At 40.1% G+C, this 20,995-nt stretch overlaps 1 protein-coding gene across 1 annotated transcript in view; it reads left to right on the top strand.

Moving 5' to 3' along the window:
• Window positions 1–20,995, top strand: part of cfap74 (cilia and flagella associated protein 74) — a 54,816-nt gene that overhangs the window by 29,093 nt on the left and 4,728 nt on the right. The window contains exons 21-32 of the mRNA XM_084389718.1: window positions 7,511–7,598; window positions 9,437–9,610; window positions 10,293–10,426; window positions 12,405–12,624; window positions 13,373–13,489; window positions 13,577–13,683; window positions 13,770–13,889; window positions 15,670–15,773; window positions 15,847–15,902; window positions 16,414–16,533; window positions 18,559–18,711; window positions 20,012–20,123. Coding sequence (XP_084245844.1) covers window positions 7,511–7,598; window positions 9,437–9,610; window positions 10,293–10,426; window positions 12,405–12,624; window positions 13,373–13,489; window positions 13,577–13,683; window positions 13,770–13,889; window positions 15,670–15,773; window positions 15,847–15,902; window positions 16,414–16,533; window positions 18,559–18,711; window positions 20,012–20,123 — 1,505 coding nt within the window. The remainder of the gene's footprint in view (window positions 1–7,510; window positions 7,599–9,436; window positions 9,611–10,292; window positions 10,427–12,404; window positions 12,625–13,372; window positions 13,490–13,576; window positions 13,684–13,769; window positions 13,890–15,669; window positions 15,774–15,846; window positions 15,903–16,413; window positions 16,534–18,558; window positions 18,712–20,011; window positions 20,124–20,995) is intronic.

The following is a 20,995-nucleotide window of genomic DNA, read 5'->3' as shown; positions in this document are numbered from 1 at the left end:
TAAAATGTAGGCCTATAATCTTTTTTTTTTTTTTTACAAAGAAAGAGTACTTTTTTTGCAGAAATATTGCTGAAATTGTAATTATTGTTGTAATTGTAACCTTTTTAATAAAATAGCAAAACATATTTACAAGATAGATGTAAGCAAAATCTTAAATGGTCAATATAAGTATTCTTCTAAATACATTGTCCTTGCATTGTGGCTCAGTCAGTGTCACACCTGAATGAATGGCTAATTATGCAGAGTCATTATGCAGAGTGGGTGGGACTGGGTAATCTAAGGTGTAAACTACTCCTCCCCCTCGCATATTGGCTTTCCAAGCAAAACCTGTTTTACACCATTTAAATCAATGTATTTTTTTTTGTGAACGATAAAGCAAGACTATTTTCACATAATTTTGAAGCTAGAACTCGAAGAGAAAACATCCATTAGTCAAAAGTCTTGTGGGCACATATTTTGTATGAGTTTTGTGGTCTTATTTCAGCAACTTTCATTTTTATTTTTTTAAATAACCACGCATAAACATTATTCTCTTAAAAATACAAACATCTACATACATGTTGCTCGCATATTATGGTAGGCCTGTTTGTGCTATATAGAGTGAATTTACACCTTTGCCATTAACATGTTTATAAATAACTGAAAAAAGCACAAATGTCAGAGCATGTCAGAACATCTCAAGGGCCCCAAAAACAGCTTGGTCCCCAGAGGGTTAAAGATACGGTATATTAAATTGTACACATGGGGTACTTTTTATCCTTGTGTGCACCAAACCCATATAGTGTGTTTGCTGCCAAAAAGCGAGGAGGATTTTTCTTGAAACCCTCCCAAACAACATGTGGGGATGTAGGAGTTGTTTGATTTTTGTTTTATAGGCTTCTGACCCCAAGACTCAACTAATTCATCTCCATCTGTGATCCTTGAAGAGTCTTTGGCCACTCGAACTCTCCTCCTCACTGCATTAAGACAATATAGACACACGTCCTCTTCCAGGCGGATTCGTAACATTTCCTGATGATTAGAAACTTCTTAATTATTGCCCTGATGGTGGAAATGGGAATTTTCAATGCTTTAGCCATTTTCTTACAATACTTTCTATTTTGTGAAGCTCAACAATCTTTTGCTGCACATCAGAACTTTATTCTGTGGTTTTACTCATTGTGACGGATGATTCAGGGAATATGGCCTTTGTTTTTCCCTCCATATTTAAAGTCATAGCTGGACAATTTCATGTTCCTAGTCCCCCCGGTGTGCTAAATAAAGGTAAATATTAATGGGAATATACTTCAGAGATATTTTACTCTTAAAAAATTCTAGGGGTGCCAATAATTGTGTCCAACGTGTTTTGGAGAAAAACATTTATTCAATAAATGTCAATTTGATTAGATTAGATCGTTAGATTTGAGCAAATTGTTTGAATGAAAGATCAAAAGGATAAACAATGCAGATTTATATTTACAGCCATTTTTGATCATATTTACCAGGGGTGCCAATAATTCTGACCACCACTGTATATTTAGATTGTCGATAAGAAAATTAAACCTCATTACCTATTTGACATGAACCATTTCCATCCTTGAAAAATTTAACTTGTATCATAAAGAGCATCTCGCAACATAAAACCCTCGAACCATCAATAGAATCTCCCGAGAGAAGCATGTGGACATTTAGGAGGAGCTGAATTTGAATGAGGATGCTGAGATATTTTTAAACCTGAACTGTAACGCGCTGTGCTGCAGTGCTGTCGGATCCTGAGAGCGAGGCTGAGAAGTGTGTGTGTGTGTGTGTGTGTGTGTGGTGCCCTTCTCCTCGCCCACATTTTTCATCTGACAGAGCCGAATATTGATAGCTAAGCTGATTTGAGGTCAGATGAAGCCGCATTACATGATAAAAGTTAAAGGAACATTTTGCAGGCCTGACGTGCTGCAGTGGATGAACTGAAACTGCTTTAATCTGCTTATAGTGCTTAAAATGCAGATTAAAACTGCATTAATAGCATCCGCACCATTTCACTCATCTCTCTCTCTCTCTCACTGCTGTGATCCAAACCCACAGATCTGTCTTGACTCCTGCTTATGTAATGCTCTTCACATGGCTCATTCTCACTGGAGCCTTTTGTGGGCCGTTTTTTGGGGGATATTGAATCAAGGACTGGTGGGCCGTTGTCCTGCTCCACTTCACAGACGCAGTGAAAGGAGAATTTTAAAATGACGGGACACTCATTTATATGACACTTTATTCAACAGGAAGAACAGCTCGTTCCGCACGTCATTCACATGTGCTTCATTGATTCATCCTATTCACCTGTCCATTGTTAATTATCTCGTTAGCGCCTTTCTTTGCCCTTGTACTTAAGCCCTCAATTCCTGCCAATTCTTGGTCCTGGATTGTTTAACGTCAGTGTGTACGTCAGTCTTGTTTATTGTTTTGATTCTTGGATTAAAGATCTATTTTAGTATCTTCATCATCGTGTGCTTTCATTACTGCCACCCACTGTGACAGAATCCAGGACCTAAAACAAAGATTCAATAATGGATATGCCAGCAGTGCAACTACTCTGCCTGGAACAGCAAGGAAGAACCCTCGGGACCACATGAGGGATTTTTTACAACGGGCGTGCCTGACTTAATTTCCCGACCACTCATTTATAGTATTCTACCACACCAGCCTTAGTGAGCAGACTTCATAGAGTGGGTGCTGGCCACCTATGGATCCTCGTGTCCTGAGTCCATTCCAGTGAGTAATGTTACTGAGTCTGTTCCAGTGAGTGAAATTCCTGAGTGCGTTCCTGAGTGTTAAATTTCAGAGTCTTTTCCAGTGAGATGAATTCCCGCGTCTGTTCCAGTTAGAGAAATTTCAGAGTCCATTCCAGTGAGTAAAGCTTCAGAGTCCGCTCCAGTGTCGGCTCCAGCCCCTGAGTCCGCTCCAGTGCCGGCTCCGGCCCCTGAGTCCGCTCCAGTGCCGGCTCCGGCCCCTGAGTCCGCTCCAGTGCCGGCTCCAGCCCCTGAGTCCGCTCCAGTGTCGGCTCCAGCCCCTGAGTCCGCTCCAGTGCCGGCTCCAGCCCCTGAGTCCGCTCCAGTGTCGGCTCCAGCCCCTGAGTCCGCTCCAGTGTCGGCTCCAGCCCCTGAGTCCGCTCCAGTGCCGGCTCCGGCCCCTGAGTCCGCTCCAGTGTCGGCTCCGGCCCCTGAGTCCGCTCCAGTGCCGGCTCCAGCCCCTGAGTCCGCTCCAGTGTCGGCTCCGGCCCCTGAGTCCGCTCCAGTGTCGGCTCCAGCCCCTGAGTCCGCTCCAGTGCCGGCTCCAGCCCCTGAGTCCGCTCCAGTGCCGGCTCCAGCCCCTGAGTCCGCTCCAGTGCCATCTCCAGTCCCTGGGTCCGCTCCAGAGTCCGCTCCGGTTCACAACCCCATAGCTCCTCCCAATAAACATTTTTTTGGTGGGACTATATGTCCCCCGGCTATAGTGGCCGAGCCAAGCTCCCAGGTCAAAGCCACGGAGGCCTATCCTCCCTGGTCTCCTGTACTACCGGTACCGTTCACCTGCCTATCACCTGCCACGACTCCAGGACCTGGAACAGAGTCCATTCCAGTGAGTAAAGTTTCAGAGTCCACTCCAGTGTCGGCTCCAGTCCCTGAGTCCGCTCCAGTGTCGGCTCCAGCCCCTGAGTCCGCTCCAGTGTCGGCTCCAGCCCCTGAGTCCGCTCCAGTGTCAGCTCCAGCCCCTGAGTCCGCTCCAGTGTCGGCTCCAGTGTCGGCTCCAGTCCCTGAGTCCGCTCCAGTGTCGGCTCCGGCCCCTGAGTCCGCTCCAGTGCCGGCTCCGGCCCCTGAGTCCGCTCCAGTGTCGGCTCCGGCCCCTGAGTCCGCTCCAGTGTCGGCTCCGGCCCCTGAGTCCGCTCCAGTGTCGGCTCCAGCCCCTGAGTCCGCTCCAGTGTCGGCTCCAGCCCCTGAGTCCGCTCCAGTGTCGGCTCCAGCCCCTGAGTCCGCTCCACTGTCGGCTCCAGCCCCTGAGTCCGCTCCAGTGTCGGCTCCAGCCCCTGAGTCCGCTCCAGTGTCGGCTCCAGCCCCTGGGTCCGCTCCAGTGTCGGCTCCAGCCCCTGAGTCCGCTCCAGTGTCGGCTCCAGCCCCTGAGTCCGCTCCACTGTCGGCTCCAGCCCCTGAGTCCGCTCCAGTGTCGGCTCCAGCCCCTGAGTCCGCTCCAGTCATTTTTGGCGTGAGGTCTTTCGGGGAGGGGGGAGTAATGTCAGGGTCATTGTGCGCTTTTATTACAGCCACCCAGTCCATATCCATGGAGTCCATGGGCACATTAAATGTAACTTAATATAACTTAAAATAATCAATGCATTTACCTCAAAATGTGTAATTCTCATTCTTAATCGTTATAAAATAAGTTCACCCCCACCCCCTTCTTTTTCTCAATGTAATTTTTTGGTTCCTTCTTTTTTTGGGGGGTTGAAAAGAGCCAAATGTGTTCTTGAGAGGTTTCCTGAGATTCACTCCGACTAAATCTCTGAAAAGATGTTTGTGCTCACATGCTGCAGAAATAGCTTGCTGAGCGCTCTACTCATGCCTGTCATCTACAGTGTAAACACTGTGATAGATTAAATCGCTAGACTGTGTTTATGTACACTTGTGTTTGTGGAGGAGTGCACACCAACATTTCTGTGTGGATGCTTAATCCTTGTGATTTTGCTCAAATTATGTGTAAAAAAACAAACAAACAATTCATTGACAGATGTCATTTGTCCATTTCCGTCCTTTGAGATGCGAATGGTAAATCCTCTTTATTGTTGTGGTAATGCTTCACACACAAACATAGGTTTAATATAAGAGCTTTATGACATTTCAGTGTTTAACAGAGCCACAGTTTGAACTGGCTATATATATATATATATTAAGAGCAGTCTCTTTGTGTGACATTATAATTATTCAAAACTTTTTTTACATGCATTTCCCCAAAATTAAACTTAAAGAGTAAGATTAAGCCGATTTTCAACACGCTTTGTATTGTTACGATGTCGGTAGTGTATGTAAATGAACAATGTTTACTCTTTCTCCGTGTTTCCTGGAACAAGTAATTCATGCTAATTTTCATGACACAAAACCCATCGGCAGTCTTTTGACAGATGCTTTCAAGTACAGATTGTACTTGCACATTTTTGATCCCCGCTGATGGACCGTCGGATCGACAGAGGGTTATTAACGAAACAGTTATTGTAAGAGTATGTCTATCACTGAATATTGTCTACTCTTGAAACTGCATTATGGTAAGAATACTATGCAACAGCTTTCTGACCTGTACGGGATGGTGTTTTGTTTTAGGCAGAGCTGATGGAACCACAGTTTCTTTAATCTTTTTCCCCTCCGTTTCTGGAACGGTACTGGAGTCGTAGTGTAAAAGTTCGCTAAGAAGTATTTCTTACTCAAGCAAGGCAGTTTTTGACTCTGGTCAAGCCTAACCAATCAGAGCAGAAAAGTGGCCTTGGACGGCAACATGTTCAGTGTATTATGGGTGCACTGTCTTTCCACCTTTCTACCACATACTGTAGGCAGCCAAGTTTTATTTAAAGCCTGAAAGTCAATCATGTCTAACATTCAGCATATAGCTTTTTGTGTAATGGTATAAATACTTGTAATTTACTTGGTGGGAAAGGTTTATAGTTACTTATTTCTCTGTTTTTATTTGATGTGTAATATTGATCAACCCAATTATCTTTATAAATGTACCTATTATTTTATTATTTAGAGCAGATTGATCTATTTCTTATTTGAAATTACTGCTTTGTTCATCTAATTGCAATTTTCAATGTTTAATTTGTCCAAAATTCACCTGTGGATGGAGGTGCAAGCTTCAGGATCAGTGAAGACAGTGAAGTCCTGTGGCTGATCTTGGCAATGACAAGAACACTGAGTAATGAGGTTCACAGCGCTGCCGCTTTAGTGACATTTACCAGTGAAACGTGGTCTATTCTTTACTACACACAAGGGATAATGGTGAAATCAGTGCTGAACAGCAGTGCGATAGAGTCCTTGGGTGTCAGAAAGTAAGATGAAGGATTGTTAATGAGGAAGATGTCACGTTATTGTTTTAAATTCATGTTCCTGGTAATCTAGAATCAGAATAACTTCCTCTCGCAGCATCTCTTCTCTTCTCTGATGATGTGGGCGGGGCAACCTGTCACTCACATGAGATCAGCCAATAGCAAACCACAACCATCCAATCAATTCCCCACAGACACAATCAAGCCCCGCCCTACGTTTGTTCTTGTTCAGGAAGCGGTTCACTCGGATATACGGCACAATAGAGAAGAAAAGACTAGTGAAACTTCTGTTTCATGCCGATTTTAATATATAATTACATTAACAATCAAGTACCTTTGTACTTTTAAAATTGAAAAGTAGGACTTTTACTGGAGTTATATATTATTTGGGCATCTGTGCTTTTACTCAAGCACTTGATTTGAGTACTTCATCTACCACTGTGTGTAGAAGTGTGTTTTAGTTTGGCTTAAGTCCGCTAAAAATAGCTTTTCAGAGCAGAGGATGTGTCAGGATGTGTTCACAAGCAGGATCCAATCAGATTCCCGTCAGTGTGTTTGTTCCGTCGACAGATGGCCCGTGTGGCGTCCCACAAAGCTGTTCCACAATACTGTGCCAAAACTGTTCAAGAGCACCGCTCCCACTGATTCCATTAACTCGGAAGGAGCCATTCCTGAAACTCTGCTGGAATCAGATTAAACAATCTTAATTGCATAGATCAGAACATTTACACTGAGAAAGAAATAGCAGTATTCTACATCTGATTTTATGATAACCACATCACATTAATCTCATATATAACTGAATAAAATGGCATTATGCAATTAAGAATACAGTATTTATTTACTTTAAAGCGTCAGTTTTATCAGGTGTTGGTTTTCAAGCATGTTAAATCACCATGGGAAACACAGTATCATCTTACTATTGCGATTGCAATCCTTGTCATAAGGCACTGCCACAGATTATTTTCCTTTTTCCTAAAATGATCACTCAGATCATCAGGATCAAGTCAGTTAGAAATAGCAAGGGAACACTCTTATTATTAAGGGCTATTTTTATTACTGTTTTAATTCATTTTAAATCAATGTTAATGTTAAAGCGCTTTTTTCACAACATTTTGTGTGTTATTTTTTTTAGTATTGAGCAGTTTTATTAAAAGGTTTCTTCCGATGAGGCTTTGTTCTTCATAAGGACAGGTGTATCACTCTGAAATATCTAAATAAATGTTAATGTAAAATCAAAAATATACTCATAGAAGAGTTGTATTCAGGTCACTGTGTAATACATTTGTAAATACATTTTAAATTAATGAATAGATTCGTAAAAAAAAATTTTGCTCGTCCATAATGCATCAGTGTATGTGCACTTAGAAAAGGATTCTGTTTAATAAATAGCCTCCTAAATATTTGAAGTCTTGAAAAGATCATGCCATTATATATTTAATATTGATTAAAGAGTTTGTTTTTTGCATGTGTTTATAGAGCGAGCTTGTATGCGGATGCCAAACGCTTCTTCAATAAGGACACAGGAGTTCTGGAGGTTCCTCTGACTGTACAGGTCCCAGATCAGGTAGAAAGTCTCTTTCTCAAAGTAAGGTTTCGGATCCACCCTTTTCTTTGTCCAGAGGCTCATTTTCAGTCTACATTCTTCATGCCTGTATTCCCATGGAAGCTGAATGCACATGTAATAACTCTCACTCTTCAAAAGGCTATCTTTCTTGTGCAAAAGTTGTATATACTATAGTATACATATATATATATATATATATATATATAGAGAGAGAGAGAGAGAGAGAGAGAGAGAGAATATAAACCTGATTTTGTGTATATGGATTTTGTTTACTCTTTAATCCTCACTATTAACCAGTTGCTTATTATCATGCATATTACTATGATATTGGCTGTTTATTAGTACTTATAAAGCACATATTAATGTCTTATTCTGCATGACCATATTCTACAACCCTTAAACCTAAACTTAACAACTACCTTAGTAACTATTAATATTCATTAATTAGGAATTTATTGAGGCAAAAGTCGTAGTTAACAGTTAGTTAATGAGATTCAGGCCCTAGTGTGATCAGATTGTCACATTTATGATAAAAATGTAAGTTGCATAAATGCATAAATTACTGCCATAATGCAAAGGTGGGTTGCTAGTGCTGATAAATAAGAAATGTCTCAGTTAATGAAACCTATACTCATCAGCTGGTCATTTAATTTTTTTTATTGTTTTAATTTTCTGTCTTTTACGAACCCGTCAGTAAAGGATGTTAATAGGAAATAGAAGTGAAAAGGGGAGATGGTGTTTTAAAGGGGAATCAAGTGAAGTAATTCCCCCAGTTACCGGATATTGTAGATTATCTAGAGCTAGGCTATATAAAGAGCACAGTGTCTGTCGTCTTTTTTTACATTGTGAGAGCAGAATAAAACCAAAAAGGCATGAACTCACAATGCTGTGCTTAAACGACTCTGTCAATGTGACACATGTGATCATTTACAGCATAAACGTGATCCTATCACCAAAAGCTCGTGTAAATGAGGCCTGTGATATTCTGGTCTTTAGATTAGGCTCGGTCTCTCCTTAAACGCATGTCTGTAGGATTTATTTCACCCATTTTATCAGCCACTCGGTGAAAATCTGTGCTGTTTGAAAATGCAGTTTAACTGTGAACACAAGCTCACATCACGTCTGCCGTTTGCTTGGTTTATAATGACACGCTGAACACCAGAGCTGTGTGATGACAGACTGGTCAAACGCTCATAATGCTCAGGTCTGGACACTGGTTATCTTCCCTGAGAAGAGGTCTCATCTCTTCCTCTCTTCCTCATCCAGACTCTTCATTCACGCCAGGACTCTCACTGATCTCAAACCTGTGCCGGAGCTGGCACATACACACCGCCTCACTTCACTATCATGCTTCAAATAACTTTAGTCATATCTGTAACTAATTATAATCATTGCATGCAAATCAACATGTTGAATTTTTTAGGAAAATGGCGATCAATCGGCTCTATTATTCATTTCTTATTCATTCATCTCCTTGATTCAGAAAGGTTCACCTAAATGTTCAGACTAGGTCTTACTTTGTAACAAATCTTTCCATCGCGGCTCTTTTTTTTTTGTCTTATTTCATTTCATTTTTTATATGATTTCTTCTATTTTTTAATGCAAATTTTTTTTAATAGATTTTTTTTTTTTACCTTTATATTACTAGATTTGATCAATAAATAATAAAGTCATTTAAGCACATTCTTCACATTCTTTTACCTTCAATTCAAAATAACTCACAATGTCACGCATAACCCTTTTAATTCACCTTAAAATGTGTGACATGAAAATGCAAGCTTGACGTCCAGAATGGCGACCCGAGTGAGCTGAGTGCACTGATAACTGTGCTTTCCCAGGTGAAGCCTGTCGTGTTCACGGCTCATGCGGTGGTGACCGGCTCAGACCTGCTGTTCGACCGCACCGAGCTGGACTTCGGACACTGCTCCGTTCACGAGTCCACGCGGAGTTCAGTGCGTCTCACTAACTGTTCCCTGTTGCCTCAGGAGTTCGGCTTTGTGGGTATTCCCAAGGTGAGCACAACATCCAGTGCACGGTATTCACTACTTCAATGAGCTCATTGTTCCTGCATTCAATTATTACATTGTTTAAATTAATACATTTTTAGCTAACTGTGATTTTGTATATGTACATTTCTGAAATGCATAACTTAGATAACTTTCCTCTGATAACAGATCTCTCTAACCTGTAATGTGACTCATGCATTTTCTGCATGATGTGTGTGTGAAAAGCGCTATACACATAAATGTGAATTGAATTGCACACATTTCACAAAACTCACGCCAGAGAGATGTCACATGACCTCTTTTGGTTCAGTGCATCCGCATTAAACTCTGCAACAGCGCTGAACCATATTCAAAACAATACAAACACACAGCTGAGCGTGTTTTACCCAACCAACAAATACATGCGTTTAGGCTTATGCCTACATTTGCCGTGTATTTGATGTTTCATTGTACCAATGTCAGATTAATCAAAATGATGCATGCAAAACACATTTTTAATCAGAAATGAGTTTTGAGCTAAATCTGGTCTGTGACACACGGCTCACGTTCAGAGGAAATGCGTAGAAATGATTTGAACTCAAAGTTGCTCAGTTACTGAGACAGAAAAGGAACATTTTTAATGATGAGATCCAGAAGACTTGAAGATATAAACATACATGCACAAATATATCTTTTTCTTTCTCTCTAGTTTATTGATGTCCAGCCTAATGACGGTTTTGGCACTCTGCTGCCTTCTCAGAGCATGGATATTCACTTGATCTTCAGCGCGTCTAAGGCTGGGGAACACAGCTTCACTCTCACCTGCAAAACCAGCATTAACAGGTAAGAAGACGAGAAGCAGTTCACGGAGGATCTGCTCAGATAGCATACTGGTGCAGCATTATTCTTCATTAAGAATATTCAGACTTTAAACAATGTCACATTTAACACGTGCAGATGTCTATAAGAGCACAAAAGCTGGCAGTAGGATATGTAATGCAGTTTAATGAGAGCACATGATTGAAATAAAAGCAGTTTACTGTATAAAGCTGTCCAGAGCTGTGCCTGAACACAAGACTTCAGCTCATCCGGCCCCATCTAGTGGCCAACAGTGCAAACTGATAGAGTTCTGGCCACTAGCATGCTTCCTCTATAATATGTATATATCAAATCTGGAGTTTTTTAAGACCAGTGCGTCGTGCAGGTGTTGCTCATCATTAATCACGCCACCGGCCTCTCACGGCCCTCGACCTCATCCTGCTCGCCACATTTATTTGTCTATGTGGTGTTTTAATATGAACTTACACATGGTTTGTCTTAGAGCATAAGTCAACACCATTGCTGCAACTTAATGTAGATGTTTACTGTTTAATGAGGTCTTATTGTATATTTATGTGGCCAGAAGCCGGGTCACATGTATCTTTCCTGACACTATCAGCTATTGCCAGAAAAATGTATTATTAAAGGGATAGTTCACTTTGAAATTAATTTTTGATATGTTTTAGCTTACCTCAAGGGCATCCAAGATGTAGGTGTCTTTGTTTCCGCAGTAGTTTCAATTTTGATATTTTTAGGTCAAACCGTTCTTGTCTGTCAGTCATATAATGCAGGTCGATGGTCATTGTCTCAAAACACAAGCACAGAGTCCAAATTAAAACAATTCCCCATCGTCCAAATGAAACAATTCCCCATCATAAGTACACATTGATGGCCTAAGACACGAAACGAGCGGTTTGTGTGAGAAAACGAACAGTATTTATAGTGTTTTTACCTCTTATACACAGCCACGTCCAAGTGATCTGATCTGACGTGTACGCAGACTGGTGCATAGATATATACACTAGATGTCGCCTTGTCTACAGCAGTTCATTGGAACGAATGTCTTTAAGGCGACATCTAGTGTATATATCTATGCACCAGTCTGCGTACACGTCAGATCAGATCACTTGGACGTGGCTGTGTATAAGAGGTAAAAACACTATAAATACTGTTCGTTTTCTCACACAAACCGCTCGTTTCGTGTCTTAGGCCATCAATGTGTACTTATGATGGGGAATTGTTTCATTTGGACGATGGGGAATTGTTTTAATTTGGACTCTGTGCTTGTGTTTTGAGACAATGACCATCGACCTGCATTATATGACTGACAGACAAGAACGGTTTGACCTAAAAATATCAAAATTGAAACTACTGCGGAAACAAAGACACCTACATCTTGGATGCCCTTGAGGTAAGCTAAAACATATCAAAAATTAATTTCAAAGTGAACTATCCCTTTAAAGCAGTCTCTTGTGTTAAAGAGGACATATTATGCTCCATGTTCATCTGTGTTTAGTGTGTGATGTTGCTGTCTGAGCATGAAAAGCTCCAGTTCTTCTCTAAATCAGAGTCAGTGTTTCTGAACTCCTGAAACGCCTCCACTGTAGTCTTGAGTTTCTTCCGGGAACACGTCACAATATTCCTCATTATAATAATTCATACTGGTTGTATATATACTACTATATAATACATAATAAAGGCCTGGTTGAGTTAGTCAGTAGTGTGTTAAACTGGCGGTTATGGTAAGGGGAGGGACATTTCCCAAACACACTCGAAGCGCTCGACCAATCACAACACACTGCTCCAGCCGACCAATCAGAGCACAGTGTGCTTTTCAGAAGGAGGGGCTTCACAGAGACAGGAAGTAAACAGAGCGTTCCTGACAGACTGGGAAGAGAGGAGCCGCAACAATGGAGAATATGAGGAGAATAATCAACATTCAAGCAGGAAAACCTGTTCTAGTTGCTCTTCTAACTCGTATGCCTCTCTTTTCTTGACTCAGAGACTTCGTGTTGTCTTGTCACGCGACTGGCGTCCAGCCTTCTCTGAAACTCTCTGATAGTTTGGTTGAGTTTGGCAGGACGGCTCTGGGTGACCGGACCACTGCAGTTCTGTATGTGGAGAACCGTCTCAGCGCCGGGCCGAGGCTCTTCTCCTTCTCTGTTCCTGAAGACCCAGACATCTCCATCACACCCTCTTCAGGACGTGTCCTGCCTGGACAGGTGCGGCTCACCCCTGAAACAGTTCACAATCACTCACATTTTTCTGCTTTATTATCTCGTTTCATTACTGCATCTTTGCTTTTGTCCACATTCAGTTTGTTCATGCCTTTGATTCATCAGTTAGGGCAGATCGGGGCTAGTTGTCACATTTTATTACAGTGAATATTTCTCATAATAGGTTTATTTTTGATAGTCAAATTATTTTCCATAATAACTGAATACAAAGAGACATTTACAAGCAGATTGATTTAATTTATTAGAATACATGAAGTACACCAGGTTTCTAACCAAAATATCAATAATAACCAGAAAAAATACATGATTTGGGACTTTTAATTATAAACAAGCCTGAAATACACTGGGTCTCTGATTGTGAAATGTCTAAGTTTTATGCGCTTTCTTTATTCGCACACATGCTTCTGAATTCATTCTCACACATCTATTTTTAATTGTGACTTTTTTTCCAACCTGACATTTATGGACAAATACCCAAGAACACAAGTTAACTTTATATGGTGAATACAGTGTTTTTCTTCTCAGCGTGTGTCAGAGGGGTTTTATCATGCTCACTTGAATTGTAGTTTGGCAGATAAAGCATCTTAATTTACTAAATGTTTGAAACAACTAATTTGACTAAAATACTTCCCTAGTGAGATTTGGGTCTTGTTACAACCTGCTCATCTCCCTTATTTGTCAGTCTCAGGTCCGTTTGTTTCAGCGTGTGTGTGTGTGTGTGTGTCCTCCTCAGAGGTGTCTGATCCAGGTGACGTTCAGCCCAACACTGTCTGATGATGTCATCAAAGCAGAGGTTCTTCGCCGGAGGAACGAGACCATCGACTGCCAACACACACAACCTGACACCAAAGTAAGGTTCACACACACCACGTCACTTCTCACACTCACAGCACTGCCAGCTGTTGTAACTTCCCTGCTGTCTTTCTTCATTTCACAGAGCAAAATGGAAACTCAGTTGCTTTTGGTGAAAGATCAAGGCAGTAAAGTGACGCCTGCAAACGGCAGTCCCGTCCACTCGCCGAACCCAGCAGACGTTCAAGCAGGGTAAAAACAGTTTGTGCTTTATAATGTTGGCATAATTGTCAGGGGACAATTGAAAATCTAATTATATTTATATCATTTCTTCACAGCTCTTTTGAATATGTGTCTGCGAAGGCCTCGCTTCTGCGCTCCTTCACTGAGCGTCGCGCTCGCTATGTCATCTCTTGCTTCACTTCTACACCAGACACATCAGAGGAGCCCAGATACAGGTGATGATGGGAGAACGAGGAAAATGTGTCCTTCAAAAAGTCATTAAAAGTTATTCAAGTTTAACGTTCACCAGGTAACTCTGTGTTAGCATGAACAATACTTCTACAGCATTGATTCATCTTAGATAATGTTAAAGTCCCCCTGAAGTCAATAATTTAATCCGTTAAAACTCATCTTTAATCACCAAAATTATATATTTAAACTTTTTTTCCTTGAAAAATAATGTCTTCATGCTTTAAATATCTTGAATGTAACTGGACACCCTCCTTGCCTCATTTAGTATGCGCGGTTCTATGAATATGCAAATGAGCCCCGCCTCCACTCACTCACTCACTCAGCTCAGAGATCCACTGGTTGACGATCACACGTTGATCTGATTGGTTACAAGGTAGTTTGTGACGTCAGAAACACCAGCGATTTCAAAGCGTGTTTTTGAGACTGTCTTTGGTTCACTGCAGTTTTAAGGAGGAAATACTCAGCAATGGTGTCGACTTATGAATTTAAACATGGTTTGTCTTAAAGCGTATTAAAAACACCACATAGACACATAAACAACATTAAAAGCTGGATTTACACCACAGGGGGACTTTAATTTCAACATTTACTAATACATTATTAAAATCAAAGTTGTATTTCTTAATATTATTAGTTAATGCATGTGAACTAACAATGAACTGTATTTTTATTATCTAACATTAAAGGGGTCATATAATGCCATTTTTGTACAAGCTAATATGATTCTTTAGGGTCTAAATTAAAAGTTTGTAATACACTTTAATTAAAAATTCTCATTAGTATTGTAAGAAAACACTAATTTTACCTGGTCAAAAACAGCTGTTTTCAGCACGCCGTTTAAGTGCATGTGTGATTAAATGATAATGAGCTTTGCTCACCCCGCCCCTCTGTTCTGTGGGTACACCGTAACACAATAACCATAACGTGTTGTTCATTATAAACGTGGGATTATGAATTATATTGAGAACGTCGTACATAGAAAACATGCCGTAATGTACCCTGAGTGTAAACAGCCGCATTCATCGTGAAGCGTGCAGCAAGCGATTTGCAAAGATTAATATAAATATTAATATAAAGGTTAATAAAACGTTACACTCACTTCTTCTTCTGGAGGTGCAGCAGGAACACGAATAGTTGGTACCGATCCTTTTTTCAGGAGCAGCTTCTTAGCAAAACCAGCTTTATACTGACCCTCGTTTGTAAAGCAGTCTGGTGTGTGAAATGATTCGCGCAAACATGAAAGCATTGACGTTGATCGTGGGGAATATTCCCTTCGAAAACAAACTCAGCCACTGCGTCTTCAGCGGTTCGGATTTAGGAACATCAAAATGATGCTGTGTTCGTTATTACACCCAAGAACAGAACACCACAATCACTGAGACGCCATTCTGCTCATAGACAGTGCTCCAGCGTATCAACAATGACGCGTGGACTATGATTGACAGCTCGCTCACGAGCGAGGGCGGGTCTGTGTTGAAACGCTGCTGTCAATCAACAATCGTGGGAGGGGCGTCCGACCATGTGAGATTAAAAAAAAAAACACTGGATGGATTTTTATCATTTTATGATGGTTGTGTACAGGCACTGCCAACACACATTTCAGTACAATCAACTCGTAAAAGTGCATGTACTATTATATGACCCCTTTAACAAAGATGAATAAATACTGTAACAAATGTATTGTTCATGGTTAGTTCATGTTAGTTTATACATTAATTAATGTTAACAAATGAGACCTTATTGTGAAGTGTCACCATTGTTTAGCCCTCATGAGACGCTGTATCTGGAGTTACACTGTCCCGCTGTCAGACCGGCTCTGCTTCTCGTCTCTGACCGACACACACTCCACTTCAGTCAGGTGGCAGTCGGTGAGACACGTTTCGTCGTCACCTTTACTGCTTGCATTTGACCTGTTCACTTGTAATGGTTTCAACCTTGTAGGTCAGAAGGTGTTGAAAAAGGTGAAGATCCAGAACATTTCCTCAGAGTTTGTGAAGGTATCTTTTTCAATCATTGAGAGGCTGCATTTATTTGATCAGAAATACTGTAAAAATAGTGAAATATTATTAGAATTTAAAACAAGTGTTATCTATGTGAATATATGTTAAAGTGTAATTTATCCCTGTGATCAAAGCTGAATTTTCAGCATCATTACTCCATCAATACTCCACATGATCCTTCAGAAATCACTCTAATATGATGATTTGATGCTCAAGAAACATTTCCATCAGTAACACACTTTCAAAAACGACAATTCAAACCAGTTTACATCTCAAATAACACAATTAATTAAAGCACTCATGTTAACTAAAATACAAGCATCACATTTCTGCTGTTAACGCATAGAATTCCAATGTAAGTATATTTTAAAAAAACGTGTCGATAGTACTGTACTGAAGCTTAAACATGTCTTTAATGTTGTTAATGGTAAAATGAAGTTCTTGTGGTAGAAATGCTGCTGTTCTTTCGTGTTGTGTTTGATATCAGCCTTAACCTGCTGACTTTCAGCTGACATCATCAGTGCTGGATGTGAACGGGCCGTTTTCTGTGCTGAACGCCATGCGATCCATCGGTCCTGAAGACACACACACACTCCTGATCGCATTTGCTCCCTCTGTGGCCAAGAAGGTGAGCGCCGCCGCCACCCATACACACATCATAGCAAAAAGTGTTTCATATCATTGTCAGTATCTGATCTTGGGGCCGTGCGACACCAGCTGATTGTAAAATAGATATAACTAAATGTAGATGCTCGATAGATGCTGTAATATTAAATAGTGTATTTAAAGCTACAGAGAAATAGATTTAAATAGAGTGATTAAATATGCTATTTTAAAGGCCCCCTAATTTTCTCCTAAAACAGGTTTACATGCATCCAAAAAACATTTTATTTTTCTCATAATCTCCACTGCAGCATCAGCTCTTTTCTCTCAGTGTCTGAAACGCTTCGATCAAGGGTTCAGTCTCTCTAAGCCCCGCCTCTCTGAGAGCTGCTCTGCTCTGATTGGTCAGAAACCAAACGCTCATTATCATATCTGAATCTCAGCTCTTGACACACAGTGATACGAACAGTAACGATGGCGTGGGTTTTACCGTATCAATCTCAGAAAACAGCGTCTTCTCAATATGAACAACACGAACCAAACGAGAACTGAGACTGGTATTGATGACGACTCGTTTCAGGCAGTTCAGACTTTATCATTTATTTTAGGAGACAATAACTTGTAGTGCACTTTGATCTTAAAAACTCTATTAGATTTATTAGGGTTTATTACAGATTTATTTATTATAAATTTATTATAGATTTATTACACACTACATTAAAGGTCATATTCAAAAGAGCATAATAGAGCTCTTTAAAGGCTCCTGGAAATCAAAATGTAAGTTTTTTAGCTTTTAGTATGAATATGTTAGCCTTAAGGTTATGAATAAGCTGGTGTGTTTCCAAAACAATGACAAAACTCGCATTTAGGAGATATAAGCATTCAAAACTTACAGTCTCTCACTTTCTAATGCGTTTCAAATTCACAATCTTCGAAAAATCAAGTAATCAAAACTTCCAATATCCCAAAAAGTTATAAGAATGTTGTAAAACAAATCCATATGAATCGAGCGGTTTAATCCAAGGCCCTAAGATGTGTTTTGGTCGATCGGATCACGAGTGGACGACTCTAAATAAAGGAGTAAACGGGTCTAAAACGCTTTGAGCTCGTCCAGTTTCCTCCACTTCCAGAGGTAGTAGAAAACACATTCGACCGGATTGCTTTCGTAGTGTAAACGCTCATGTGATCGAATGTGTTCAAACAGCCACTAAAGACCGTCTTCTCTCCGTCTACTGGTCTAATGCGGGAACATTATGGGAAGAGCGACAGCCAGACGGGATTTAAACTCTGTCGACTGAAGACTCAAGTTTGGTTTGAAGATGAAAAACATACCAAACACAATGTTCTCTCTCATCATTCCTGATTTCTAACACACACTCACAGCGTTCGGCTGATCTCGCGTCTGTCAGAGCAGAACCTGAAGCTGATGTTCTCCGTGTGTTTCTCCGTCGTCTCCGGTAGTGTTCATATGTATATTACATGAGCTTATTGTCCATTACATTGGAAGATCTGAAAAACCCGTACATTTCCTCACCCATAGACCCTCCCCTCGAAGAAAGCAGGACAGAAGTGTTTGAAAGTGGACAGAAGAGACGGATTAAAACACCAGGTGTAAATGGGAATGTGTTTCCCTCGTCTACTTGTGATTCGATCGATTAAAGTGCATCTTAATATCAGCTGTGAACAGACTCAGTCCTGTGAAAAGATACAATTGCTCTATATGATGAATATAATTAATTTAGGCTTTTATATACATATAAACAATGATCAACAAATATTTGGTGAACACAGAAGCTTGTACTTTTTTTCACTCAAACTCCTGTGCTCAACATATCTTAGATGTAAATGATGACCGAATTTCCCTTTCCCCCAAAAAAATCTTATCGTAGTAATGCAAAACATCTCTCGTTACTCATTATTCTCATGACTGTAATGCGTACTGTCTTTATTGTTGGTGAAATATGACCAGGTTTGGTCAGATTCAGTGTATTAGAAGAGCATTCACCCAGTTGTGCGGCTGAATCTGCTGAGATGTGTGTTGTGTTGTCAGTACTGTGAGAGTCTGGAGGTGAGCTGCCGTCAGATGACACTGGAGATCTCGCTGTGTGCTGAAGCGGTCAGTCCCGTCCTCTCCTGCTCACACGAAGGACACATTCACTTCGACTGCGTGCCTGCAAACGAGAGCGCCTCGCAAGTGTTCAGGGTATCAACTCTACGTTTCTCTTTGGCCGCGGAAATTTCACTTTTGACAGATGATGCACTTCTAAAAATGATGTTCATCCTCAGTGTTTCTGCCTTGTTTTCCAGTACAAATTGTTAAATCAAGAGACATTTACTTGAGAAGCACCACCCCCTGTGGTGAAAATCCAGCTTTTAATGTTGTTTATGTGTCTATGTGGTGTTTTTAATATGCTTTAAGACAAAGCATGTGTAAGTTCATAAGTCGACACCATTGCTGAGTATTTCCTCCTTAAAACTGCAGTGAACCAAAGACAGTCTCAAAAACACGCTTTGAAATCGCTGGTGTTTCTGACGTCACAAACTACCTTGTAACCAATCAGATCAACGTGTGAATTGACAAAAATGATAAATTTAATGAGTTTTTGCTTAAAACAAGAAAAATTGTAAGAAAAAGAAACTTAATTCACAGGGAAACGAAATAGTTTTTCTGACCCCAGTGACTGATTTTATTTCTTGTTTTAAGCAAAAACTTGGTATCTTAAATCATTCTGCTTCTTCAGTAAATGTATCTTGATTTAAGAATTTTTAGATGCTTGTAATGAAAAATTAGACAAAAATACTAAATAAGAAAATACATTTTTTCAGGGTGCATAATGTACACTCCTGTTAACTGAAGAAACATGTACAGTTATCAAATTATACTTCTAGTTATTCAAAATTCCCTTTAAGCGTACAAAAGCTTGTCACTGTATCCTAAAACGGACATCTTTGTACCTCATTTACCCCTAAAAGTCTGATAGTAGTGCCTTTAAAGGTATATATTACTACACTAAGGTATTAATATGCACCTTTTTGGGGGTAGATCTTGTTCAGAATTGGGCCTTTAACGGTACTACCCTGCTAAAGGGACTATCTTTTAAATTTGTTCTGACTGTATGGGATGAATAATGTCATGTTCCTGCTGCAGTTCAACACTAGAGGTCACTGTCACCATAGGATCAGTTCTGTCCCCTGTGTTTCTGTGCAGTCTCACATGCTGTTTCTTGCTCATTGTAATGTGTTCTGCCTGGAGTATAAGAGATCAGGCGTGTAAAATCTCCAGTCACCTCTGTAACCTCCAGCAAAACTGTACTGTACTGTAAGAGCGATCAGAGCGAGGGAGATAACCTGTCTAGCTGATGCAGAGTCTGTTCTTATGGCGATACACTACCGTTCAAAAGAAATGAATAGCTAAGCTGAATTCTCAGCATCATTACTGTACATTACTCATTTATATAATGTGATATAAATGAGCTGATGTGTTGTGTGTGGTGTGTGTTCAGCTGCAGAACGCCTCCTCACTGGACGTGCGCTTCAGTGTGACGTTAGAAAGCGAGAGGATTCTGTCGCTCATGGACTCCACTGCACGTCTGGGTGAGTTACACACACGTCTGGGTGAGTTACACACACGTCTGGGTGACTTACACACACTACACAAGCATGTGACTGCACATTCTGCCCAGAAAACACACAGTGTTAAAGTGTTACCAGAACTCTTAACAACTTTAACATGAACAGCTCATTTACTGGCAGATACTGTGCCTGTCAACAGTTTGGAAACATTGCAAATATTTAGTCCAAAATACAGCGAAAACTGTGAAATATTATTACAATGTAAAATAGGGTCATGTGACACTGAAGACTGGAGTAATGATGATGAAATTTCAGCTTTGATCACAGGAATAAATGACACTTTACTGTACAGATGAGTTACATTGTAATAATATTTCACTATATTAATGTTTTTACTGCATTTTTGGTCAAATAAATGCAGCCTTGGTGAGCAGAAGAGACTTCTTTTAAAAACTTTCTTTTTTTTTATGTTTTCAAATTGTGTTTGACAGCTGTTGTACAGTGATGTCATCTTCACACTTTATTTAAATATTGTAAGCATATTTCATAGTTGAACTTGGAGTCAATTGTTTTATTTTTAAAAATGCAAAGAAACATGCCAAATTGTGCAGACAAGCTGAAATGATGAACACAAAACAAGAAAGAAATATGAATAACTGATTATGTTGTTGTCAATGAATGCTTTTTCCTGTGAGATTTTAGTTTTTCTGTGGGGTTTTCTTCCTTTTTTTGCATAGTAAAATAAAACCTGTAATAAAAAAGCTGTAGTTTGCCTTTCATTTTTGACAAATAATTGTATCTTTCATCACATTTAAAATATTTAAAAAATATTACATATTTTCCTCATATTTTGATGTTTAATCGAACTTAAACAGAACTTAAAAAAAGATGAAATATCCTCTACTTTTGGCCAC

This window comes from Rutilus rutilus (assembly GCF_951802725.1).
Source record: "Rutilus rutilus genome assembly, chromosome: 19".
Taxonomy (NCBI): domain Eukaryota; kingdom Metazoa; phylum Chordata; class Actinopteri; order Cypriniformes; family Leuciscidae; genus Rutilus; species Rutilus rutilus.
Note: the sequence above shows the minus strand (reverse complement) of the source record. Positions and strands in the feature narration are given on the sequence as shown.